Below are 12500 nucleotides of genomic sequence, written 5' to 3' on the forward strand. Positions count from 1 at the left end.
GATATTGCTTCTTCCCTTTGACAGCTGCAGCTGACTGCTACACACACTTTCCTCCTTCCGCCCGGCTTTTGGACAACATGTTGCCGTCTGACCCAGTTCTTCTATCTCGGTATAATGCGACCTTTAGGCTGGAGTTTGCAGTTCTGGATGTTGCCGATTTGTCAAACACAAGCCTAAAACTCCCAGAGCTGTCTGCATTTCAGTGTGTTTTATTTGGGCTGAGTTACCGGATAACCCCGGGCCTCGGCGCAGCGGTTGGTGCCCGGGCGTCCTAGTGCGTGTCTGCTTTCATGAGCCGACGAGAAAAAATCTGTTCCTACGCTCGCGATGATCAGGAGGTCTGTGACATAAAGAAAACATTCTGTTCTGTCTCCAGCTATGAACGGACGACGCTGGACATGTGTGGGACTGAAGGTGTCTGCATGTGAGTGTGTTAGTGTGTGTGTGTGTGTGTGTGTGTGTGTGTGTGTGTGTGTGTGTGTGTGACATGCTGGGGGAGGGAGTCCAGGGTGTTACCAGGTCACCAAACAGCTGTCTGGGAGACGGAAGGGCCGCAAGGGGTTTGCAACACACACACACACACACACACACACACACACACACACACACACACACACACACACACACACACACACACACACACAGGGTAACTCAACCACAAATATGAAACAGACAGACAGGGAAACAGATGCTACAGTATATACCACCCCCAAAACACACACACACACACACACACACACACACACACACACACACACACACACACACACACACACACACACACACACACACACAGATCAATTAGTTTCCCTTATATCTCCTAATGTTTTTATTGAGAGTATCATTCAGTACTTCCTGTGGTTTTTCAGATGCAGTAATCTGCTGACAAAAATAAATTCCTAATTTCTTTATCTCTCTCTCTTTCTTTCTCTCTCTTTATCTCTCTCTCTCTTTCTTTCTCTCTCTTTATCTCTCTCTCTCTTTCTTTCTCTCTCTTTATCTCTCTCTATCTCTCACACGCTCCCTCACATTTAAATCCATGCAGGAACAGTACACATAATCAGCAGCTTTCACTGAGAGAGCAAACACACACGCACACACACACGCACACACACACACGCACACGCACGCATGCACACGCACACACACACGCACGCACACTTTTATGACATGTAGTGAAGATGCCGGAGCTTTTCTTCTTCTACAAAATGATGCACTTAGATGACGAAATCCATATTTCAAAAATGTGAAATGCACTTAATGTCCCCCTGAATGGATATCCAGTACTTTGGAAAACAAACTCCTGAAATGGCCTCTGAAGATAATCGTTTGCTCATTTGGAATCTCATCGCAGTGAAATCATTGAAGTGAAACTTGTGTGTTTAGATGTCAGGTATTCAGCATCCGCCCACACGGTCTCTCCGGGCATTTCCAGTCCGGGCACCTATAAGCCTCATTAGCCACCAGTGGAATAATATGATGAGATCACAAATTATTCCACTTCCCTAAGCAGCATGACTTCATCCTTGATTGTTACTGCGCCACTGGTTGCATCACGAAATACCACTCCATCTTGACCTTTCGCTGCATAATCCTGCTTGTGTTCGGTGAACTCTCAGCTCTCTGCCGCCAAGCCCCGGTCTCCTTGGTGGTTGTTGTGGCTTTTTTCATCAACATTGTTTTACTTGGTAGTTTTCTGGTGGTTTAACCCTAACTCCTAATCCCATTACATGGGGATTATATATTATTGTAGCCCTGATTTTTATGTTTAATTTGATACATAACATGTTTTTTTCTTGATTTTTACCATATGACCTGATATAAAAGGGTCCCCTAATTAGGGGACCATAGGGCTCAATTTATATGTATTGATTTCCTTCATCAGAACATTTAGAGTGCTTGTTTATGTTGTTGGGGTCATGAGGTCGTGGACATGCACGTGTTTCCAGCCCACCTTTCTTAGTTGGACACGGCCACCGCGAGGATCAGCCACCCGGCTCCCCAGTGTTAATCACTCCACTTGTTGCAGGAATATATTTTGTTTGATTATATATCATGTTATATCATTTATTTGTATGATTTAAAGAAGTTCCTTTGCCATATGAATATATATATATATATATATATAAATAGTTTCCTAATTGATGTTGTTTATATGTTGTTTATATGCTATATGTTGTTTATATGTTGTCTATTTTTTACTTTAACTGTTTTTGCACTATGTTTATATGTTATATGTTGTCTATTTTTTACTTTTTTAACTGTTTTGCACTATTCACTTTATGTCAGACCGAAGAGAAACATACTTTCAGGTCTTCTGTATGTTTGCAAAAATGGAAGAAGTGACAATAAAACTGACTTTGACTTTGATCTTATATTCATATTCAAACTAATGCTTGTAGCTGATATAAGAGGAAGGGGCGGGACCAAATCTCAGGTTGTATTTTCTTATGTGGAACGGGACATCGGCACAGTCTTTGACCTCATGTTAGAATTCACGCTCAAACTCAAGTTACACTCATGATTTTGTTTGTTCGATTCAACTGAAAATAAATCGACGAAAATGATGAACATGGAATCAACGTCTCCAGAGGTATTAGTGGACCCTAAACAGAGTCCCGTAACGTGGCACAGAATAGGACGAGAACCAGGAACAGGCCACCACCCACACACCACTGGTCTCGCTGGTGCCATCAACTCACCGTTGGATTCTCAGTTGCTGATTCGGAGTGTCTTGGCGAGGCACGTCAACGTCTCTGAGCACAACCGGCTGAATTAGTCACCTCACTGGTGCAGGAAGGAGATGACAGGTTCACCCTCTGATGCAGCAGCCACAACAGATCTGAGTTATCCTCCGCCCCAGAGACCGCAGACAGTTTGCTGAGTCTCATGACCAAACCGAGAGCCACCGGACTCCCGGGACTACTTCTTGTCAAACATATGGACTGACAACTTGAAAGTAAACGCACACACCTCCCTCCATCATGCGATTCCCTCTGCAGCCAGCTTTAGCATCAATAATTACTGTATTCAGACTACGCCTACATACGGCATACTAAGAGACGATGGAATAGAAGAAACCAGATCAAAGAGAAGGAAAGAAACAATGCTCACCCATAGACAAAATGTAGAGTCCATGTGGCGCAGCGACTCCGTCTCATAGCGTCGTCTTGATGTGAACCGTGGATTGCAGAAACATAATCATAATGAACAAAAATTGCAATAACCACAACTCTGATTTCCTGAGGGAGCGTTAAGTCAAGTGGCTATACAATTGTTTCTCCTGGTATGTCGTCTGGAACGGGTCACTCGGGGCCGAAAGAAGAGGTTCCGCAATAAGAGAACACTTTGAGTAGCGTCCTAGCGGAGCGCTTCAACCTGTCGCCTTCACTGAGTTTGACTCTCGGGGCGCAAGTTTGGTCTCCGAGGACGGTTCAGGAAAAGCTTGTGTGTGAGAGTTTGATGTTCAAGGCACGACACCTGCCCTCCATAAAACACAATGTTTTCCAAAGTGTTGTGAAATTTCCATTTTTGTAATGTTTGGTGCCTCTCATTGAGTAAGAAAAAGACAGATAATACAATTAACAGTTAAGTTAAGTTGAGACAACACAACTAACAGTTAGGTTGAGACAACACAACTAACAGTTAGGTTGAGACAACACAACAAACAGTTAGGTTGAGACAACACAACTAACAGTTAGGTTGAGACAACACAAACAACAGTTAAGTTGAGACAACACAACTAACAGTTAGGTTGAGACAACACAAACAACAGTTAGGTTGAGACAACACAACTAACAGTTAGGTTGAGACAACACAAACAACAGTTAGGTTGAGACAACACAAACAACAGTTAGGTTGAGACAACACAACTAACAGATAGGTTGAGGCAACACAACTAACAGTTAGGTTGAGACAACACAAACAACAGTTAGGTTGAGACAACACAACTAACAGTTTGGTTGAGACAACACAAACAACAGTTAGGTTGAGACAACACAACTAACAGTTAGGTTGAGACAACACAAACAACAGTTAGGTTGAGACAACACAACTAACAGTTAGGTTGAGACAACACAAACAACAGTTAGGTTGAGACAACACAACTAACAGTTAGGTTGAGACAACACAAACAACAGTTAGGTTGAGACAACACAACTAACAGTTTGGTTGAGACAACACAAACAACAGTTAGGTTGAGACAACACAACTAACAGTTAGGTTGAGACAACACAAACAACAGTTAGGTTGAGACAACACAACTAACAGTTAGGTTGAGACAACACAAACAACAGTTAGGTTGAGACAACACAACTAACAGTTAGGTTGAGACAACACAAACAACAGTTAGGTTGAGACAACACAACCTACATCACTTGCTCTGACTGTTGTTGAGTTCAGTGGATACATTTAATTTGTGCACGATTAAAAATAATCCTAATTGACTTTTCATCCACATAATTTCCTGATCGACATGAAAATAAAAACCACAACAGACAATTCCTGTCCAACCTGCCATGCTGCTGGGCTGGAAAATAAGCCCTTCAGAACCCACAACAGACTTTTGTTATATTGTATCGATCCTTGTTTTCTTTTCACGCACGAGATGTCAGAAGGTCACCACCAGCTGCACAGCATCCCCCCGAGGGCTGCTGGGTATTCACATTGCCGCTCTAGACACTCCCAGGCTCTCCAGCCGAAGTCCCACTGCCCCGCTGCCACCGGATGCCACGTGTCCTCTGTGGCTTCCTAACCCGACGAAGCCGCCACGCCGCCACCTGACAGAAAGCGTCTCCCCACAGATTCCAAAGCCAGGAGCTGAGCGCGGGGAAACTTTTTATTGAAGAGCGACGCGACCGAACTTATCAGGCGTTTTGCTGAACAGCCAAATGTAGATATCCAATTAAAAAGCGGGGAGCGGGTGTTTCATGCCACCGTTAAGATGAGGAAACCTGGCGGCCTGACAGCAGACTGTTACCGGGTGACGGACTTGTTTGAAGAGCAGATAAGTGCGGCGGCGGCATATGGAGATGGGTGTGAGTCTATCTGCGAGGCTGTCCTTTTAAACCACGCTTCAGAGAGAGAGTGAATAAGCCAAAAAGACAGATGTTTCTTTAATGGTCGCAGCCAAAGACCGGCTCATTTCAACAGCGGAGAGGAAGAGAAACCCCAGAATGTGTTTGTTTACTCATCAAAAGGTAGTGTGCAAAAGAGCCAAAGACGGATTTTTAAGAAAAGGTGGAGGGGGATGAGTTCAAATGAAATTGGTCCACAGCGGCCCAGCATGGATCGGTGCCTTTGAGTGGATAAACTGGAGGAGCGGAGTCAAAGTCGACGGGCCGAAAAGACAAAGATGCGAAGATCACGATCATGTAAATCCCATTTCACTAGAAAATAAACGTAGGAGACGAAAAGAGGAGCAAACATCTCATTGAACCTTTAAAACTGTAAATATAGTTAAGAGAATATTCATTGGTGTAAAATGATGCACTGAACAGTCCTCATGGCCCTTTTACTCGCTAGCTCCGTTTTTAACAAGCAAACATTGCCACCTAGTGGTTCTCTTACCTCCTTACAGGGCGAGTGTGTTCATAGAAAACCTGTGGGGCTTCACATGAGACAACAATGAATTAGGAAAAGATGTAAAAGAAACACTAGGCTGACATGTATATGATTTTAAAACGAGTAAATCAGTGGATTCATATTTACACTGTAGCTACACTACAAGTATATAGGCCCAAGTTTACCTTAACTTTTGGGGTAGAGTTTGAGCAGATCTCAAGTTTTCTGTGAGTTTGTTCCAGTTGCTTCTCCGTGTTTAGTTGTGACAGGAAGTGGATCTGGGACGCCTCATGAAGGAGCAGCAGGTCAGACGTCCTCAACCATTTACAAACCAACTATATTAATTAAGTTTTTTTACGGATCTGAGAACTTTCTCTCGTATTATTTTTATTCTGCAGATTTGCATTCCAGGTTAAGGTTTTGAACAATTTGTTGGTGCACTAAAGAGTTTTACACTTGAATCTTATCTCCTGTTAAAGTTGCTGGTGTATGATTCATTATTTAAAAAATACATAACAGTTACATACATGTAATTATCATAAGAACCAGAGCGGTACTCAGCTATATGGATCAGGACTAAAAAAGTTGTGTCGGAGCATTTCTATCTTAAATTTAGATCTGACCTCATAACTACACAAAGATGTATTTGCGGTCTTTAATTCAGGATTGCAGGTGAGCACCGACTTTTAATCGTTCCTCTTTGGGTTCAAGCACCGTTACCTTGATTGGTTGTATAGAATATTCAATGCACTTAAAAAAAAAAAGGTTCTCTCTCTCGTGAAGTTGAATAAGGCCTGTTTGGAGGGAAACTCACTCCCAAATCCAAATGCAAATCCCAATAAAGATAATGAGTGATTTCCTTATTTTAGTTGAAACTGGAGTTAAACAATCAAAAAATTTACATTTTTTTTTTTTTATCAGACTTTTTTATGTATCACACTGGTGTATTTGTATTAATTAACAATCACGCTGTGGATTGTGAAGAATTCTTGATAAGATGCTCAGCATGCAGATTATGGCATAATACTGTAAAGGATGTAACTCTGTCAGGTAACCTTGGAGATCTCATCCATCTCTTTGCTGCAAGCACATCCATCACGTTTCTGATCACAGGCGTGGACTTTGGTATGAAAACAACAACCAACGCAACAATAACGTTCCATATCGAGTCCCATGTATACTGACCTTATCATAGAGCAACATCTGAAGTAATCGGGAAAACCTAGATCTTTATTGCTAGTAAAGTTTTGTGGTTTTATACAAAATAATTTCTGCCATTGTCAGTTTGTCCGGTGGGCTACTTTCCCAACTATCAGCAAATACCACAAGAGTTAGTTTAGTTCTTTAGGCCACTTTATCCTCATCAGTGTATCTCTTCTTACCCATCATTGACGGGTTTTGTCCATGTGGTTGGGAGGCAGTTGCTAATATTTGGTATATTATTTATTTTAACCTTTAGCCAAACCAGCGCTGATTGATGTCTGAGAGTTTAAAGAATTATATTTTACTCTTTTGTTGTTTTTATAAATTTGCCAGTGCAACATTGAGGTGTTGCAAAATGCACTCGGCAGCGCTCTCTGGTGGCCGATATACGTAACAGCGTCAATCATGTGCAGCATTTTTTCTCACACATACAATAAATACCATTTTTGCAGAAAGTGAACATTGGCCAACACATATCTCTATTCACCACCAACACCACAAAAAAAACAGACGTGTATCAGGAATAAAAAAATCTTGTATTTTTTAATTGACAGGGAAACATCCTTCAGGACAACGGTTGGTCATCACACAATAATCATCAACAACACAATAAAAGAGTCCGACTGCGCGTGGAGCCTTTAAAACGCCTCTCCTCCCTCCTCCCTCGTCACGGGGGAATAACGGAGGGCTTATTATTGCAGACATGTTGGCTCTCCTCTGACAGAAAGATAGAACACACCTCCTCCCCTCCTTGTAAGGCTTGGGGGGGTTTGGGGGCGACCACTGAAGGGTTATAAAAAAAAAATTAAAAAAAAAGAAAGAAAGAAAGAAAGAAAACACAAGGCTTCTGATTCATCAAAGTCAAGTTCTATCACAGTTTGAGCTTTCTGGAGGCCGGACCGGCTCAACTCATCTCAACGTTACGCATCCAGAGCATCAGGGCGGAGGCAGAACATATACATCCCTTCATTACTTTGCTGAAAGTATCCGGAGGAAAAGTGACAAAAAAAGAAAGAAGAAAGGCTCACCTCGACGTTAAATAACGTTAGTTCTTAATAAAGTAGAACCAACAAGGTTTCCATGTCTATAAATCTGTATATAGAGGAGCTCCTCATACAGTGAATAACCACCCAGTATTGCATTGGACAATAAAGAACCGGGTCATTAAATCTGTTTTTTCTTTTTTTTATCAGAAACCAATTAGTCAGAGCCCAGTGCAAGTAGGTAGTCGATCTACAAATGGAAACATCTGAAAATGCAAATATCAAAATGTCTAAAACATCCAGATGCTTCTTTCCCAAAAGTTCATTTTTTGTCTTTATTTTTTTTCTTCTTAAATCAGAGCATGCAATAGTCAAAACTGTTTCCTCAAAAAAATAAAAATAAAAAAAATAAACAGGATTTAAATACTGAGATCCAAAGATCCGTAAGAACAATTATGCAGTCACTCTAACAAACTGTGTGGTGGGCCGTCAAATAAATAAACAAGAGCGAGACGGAAAAGAAGAGGCGGTCGTCAAGGCTACTTCAAACCTCCCGTCTCGCTGACGAGGAAGAGGACGAGGAAGAGGACGAAGCAGCCGCCCGAGAGAGTGTGTGTGAGCACCGACGTTATGCAGAGGATACATCGATCTAACTTCAGACGGATGGCGACCAATCACGGGGCGGCGCTGTGGAACACGAACTGAAGCTCGTCTCCCTGTTTTTCCCCTCTTCGTGATGTTAAAATGATGAGTTTGTGATACTCTGATGATAATCTAGAAAGTGTTCTTCTCTTCAATGATGTCATGTTTAATTAAAAAAGGGTTTCCCGCTGCGTATCGGCAAACTCCATTTTGTAAAATTCTCCCTCACATTGTCCTGTCCTCTGTAAAAGTTGTTTTTTTTTCCACTTCTAAATAAATGCTGATTAATCTCTCGCCCGCTTTGGTTTCTCACTATTTCGTCACCTTCCTAAAATAATGGCATACGTCATTTTTTGACAAAAATGATGTCCTTGTCTAAATCATCTCCTCGTGATACTGGCCTGTCTGGTAAAATCTCCTCCATCCTCAGTTGAACAGATCATGTGATTCTACCCCTGTAGTAAGAGTGTGACTTAGGACATTTTATTTTGCCTAAGTCAAAAGACAATGTGACTTAGGCAATTTTACAAGCTTTTTAATATGGCATTTCGAAACTAGCATTTAAGCTAGCAATTTAGTTAGCGTTTTTGTCAATGAAAATCTCACTCGAACATAATATTAGTACCGTAAAGGTCGGGATATAAGCCGCTCCTAATTCCGGTGGGTGTCCCCGCTGTAGCAAGCTAGCAGCAGCGCTAGCTAGCAGCAGTGATAGCTAGCGCTGTTACTGCAACTGGCCGCTGCTGCTGCTACTGCCCGCGTCCCCTCTGCCCGTGTCGGGTGTCGAGCCGGGGCTGGTCCCGCTACCTTCGCTGGTTGTCGGGTAGCTAGCGGAGCGCTAGCTGGCTACAGCGGGGAGCTAACGGGGACACTGACCGAAGGTAGTAGTGGCTTGTAACCCGACTTTTACGGTAATCATAACATATTTTGACCGTTATGACAGTATGCCTGTGGTGCAGTGTCTAGAGGCAGCTTGTGCACCACTAATACATTGTTATTAGTTGTTTGTGTTTTCTGAAAAACCTTAAAAACATGACTTAGGCCATTATTTTAGGAAGGTGACGATTTCAGACTCCGGAGACCCTTCGTCGTCCAGGTAATCGATGACAAAGGACAAGACGAGGGACACCGTTAGCGTGTGAAAGACTGTTCCTGTGGGGATTTTGGTGCAGCGTCAAAGCACTTTGGTTTTGTGCAGGTGGCTGATCAGAAGAAAAGAAAAAGAAGAAGAAGAAAGAAGCCGACCCGGCCAGCTGCCTTTGAAAGAGGAATCAGTATCTAAGTAGGTTTACAAGCATGCTTCTCGTGTCACTGTGCCTAAACCAGACTGTGCACAAAATAGAATAAAATACGTATTGTGCTGTGTCAGAATAAATGTATGGCTTGGTAAGAAAACACATTCGCTCACTGGAAGGGAACATACCACTCACACCGCGGGGGTCGTATGAGCCGACCTGCAGACGGTCACGTGGGCGCATCGTGCTGTGGGGCGTTACTTTGGGGGGGAAATAAAATTGTTGGGTGATAAATCGGTCATGGATCCTCTCATCAGAAACACTTCCAGTACCGAGAGTATATGAACACTAGAGATATAGAAATACTCTCCGCCGTCATATACAAATGGGTTTACATCATATATAGCAGTTCTACAGTATGTACGAACACAAGAGTGTGGTTGTTTTAATGCGTGGATGTCACTATATTTTCCACAAGTATATATTATTATTGCACTCTGGCTACACATATTTAGTAAGTTAGTTAGTTTGGTTGTCTTTAGATGTACAGAAACAGTAAGTGGTGTCAGAGCTGATCCAGCTCGAAAACATCTGCAGAAGGGCGGCTCAGAGATGACTTTTCTTTCATAATACTGGATTTTGTTCATATTGTATGTTCCCTTTAGTCAGATATTTAAATGCCCACATGGTTGTTAATTCATAATTCATGTGGAGGAATGAATACACTGAGTATTTGTTCTGTGTGTTTGAAAGAAATTGATTATTTTTGGAGTAATCGCAGCGACGGCGGTATGGAAAATGAATGTGTCTTGCATCGCTGAGCCCGCTTCATAAGACTGTTATTTAGACACCAAATACACAGAAGTCTGAGACGAAGCTACAGAAAACACATCACACCCTGTTCTCGTCTTCCTCCTTTTCAAAATAGAAAAATAAAATCCCACCAGCCCGGAGAGAGAGGAGGGCCGGTCTCCCTCGCTGCCGTCTCCGGCTCCAAAAGAAACGTACATTCACAAGAGGGGAACAACGGAGGAGAAACAAGCAACTTGAAATTCAGATTTGTGTGCAAAAAACATTTTAGATCTCTATAAAAATATGTGCATATGGATAGAGCTATTTTTAAATCTCACCAAATACAGTATTTTCCTTTTTATTTACACTGCACAGATACACAAAGAAACATAAACTACAGCTCTGCCCTGCTTCCCCTCTCTTGTCGGTGCATAAGAAGAACATGGCCGACTTCCATGACGACAGATTTGACATTACTCGGAAAAAACGCAGACACGCTCACGCACACACACACACACACACACACACACACACACACACACACACACACTGCTCTGATCAATGTGATCGAGGAGCAGAGGAGGGGCAAGCAGAACTTCTGTAGAAAACCTGAAGTTGCATATCCCACAATTCCCCCCACGCTCGCATCTCACAAACTACTTCTTGTAAAAGTCAGAAGGTTGTCAGCCAGACGCTGCTTCCTGATTGGCTCGCGTGGGTGGGGACAGTGTGTCCAAAAAAAGAAAACGAAAAAGAAAAAAACAACTTTGGCTACGGAGTTAGGTGGCTTTAGTCCCGGTGTGTTATCAGTATTAGTCCCAAACACACCATGTTCAGTGGGAACTGTTGGACTGGTACCGCCTCCAGTGGATCTGCTGTCCTTCAGGCTGGGTTTAGGAAGATGGGTCCACTGTCTGTCATTCTGGGGGCGGGGCTGTACCAGTGTCTCTCTGAAAAGAGCGAGTCATGTCTTTTCAGTATTCCAAAACAAATTAAACAAATCCTTCGCCCAGAAAACGTCTCTCATTTTCTACCCAGCACCAACTCTTTGCTGATGTCAGCCTCTTGACGTCCGGGACGCGGGACCAGTGAATTCACTTCCTGAAGGCTGAAGCCCGATGGTCACTGGGCGGTCCTCCGGTTCTTCGCGCTGAACCCCGCGCCGCCCCCCAGTCTGTTGTCGAAAGGAGACGAGCAGCTGGCCGCGTCGCCGTCTGACAGGTATCTGGACTGCGGTTGGTCGAAGGTGAACTGGGGGAGGGGGATGTACTCCCCCGAGAGCGAGGGGTGCCTCGCCGCGGGGGACAGGGAGTGCGTCTGCGAGAAAGGCCTCGGGACGAGAGGTGCGTGCGGCTGGATGAAGATGTTGGGGCTGATGGGGATGTGCGGGGGCGTCGCCGTGGGCGTCGCCGTGGGCGCCTGCGGCGGAGTGTACGTCCGAGAGCGCGTCGGCGTGGACGCCGGCGTGTGCAGCGGGGAGCGCGTCTGCGAATCCGGCGGGACGTCCGGCGCGTGCGGACTCAGGTCGTAGGACGGCGTCCGGCGCCTCAGCAGCGTGCTGCAGTCGGCCGCTTTCGGGGACGAGGCGGTTTGGGGGTGTTCCCGCTCGCAGGGCGGGTGGATGGAGATGCACGGGGGACTCATCTTCTTCTTCCTGTGGCCGCCCCCGACCGACTGCACCCTCACGGGGAACGCCTGCCCGCCTTTCTCCGAGCGGTGGGCCTCCCGCGCGAAGAGTTGCTCCATCTGCGGGAGGCAGACCTCGATGGAGTGGCGCCGCTGGTCGTCGGGGTGACCGGCGGACAGCGACGGCGGTTCGTCCCGGGAGGCCTGGTGGTCGGCGCCCGAACCCTTCCCGAAGCCGCGGTCCTCCATCAGACTGAGCGCGCTCCTCGAGGAGGACGGCGCCAGCGGGGGATGAGGAGGGGAGGAAGAGGAGGAGGAGTTGAGAGAGTGCGGCGTGACGTAGGGAGAGAGGGAGTGGCTTCGTCCGGCCTCCTCGTGCCTCCACCTGTGGCGGGCGGAGCTGGTGATGTGACACACCTCCTCGTCCGCCGGGTCGCAGAGGGACGCGGCCGAGGGC

The 12500-nt window shown here is 44.8% G+C and overlaps 1 protein-coding gene across 1 annotated transcript in view; it reads right to left on the reverse strand.

Annotated features, from left to right (window-relative positions):
- Positions 1–11539: 11539 nt before the first annotated feature.
- cacna1ha (calcium channel, voltage-dependent, T type, alpha 1H subunit a) overlaps positions 11540–12500 on the reverse strand; it is a gene marked incomplete at both ends in the record, with an annotated part of 104048 nt that continues 103087 nt past the window's right edge. The window contains one exon of the mRNA XM_079233141.1: positions 11540–12500. This exon is cut by the window's right edge and continues 275 nt beyond it. Coding sequence (XP_079089267.1) covers positions 11540–12500 — 961 coding nt within the window.

Source organism: Taurulus bubalis (assembly GCF_910589615.1).
Source record: "Taurulus bubalis genome assembly, chromosome: 17".
Taxonomy (NCBI): domain Eukaryota; kingdom Metazoa; phylum Chordata; class Actinopteri; order Perciformes; family Cottidae; genus Taurulus; species Taurulus bubalis.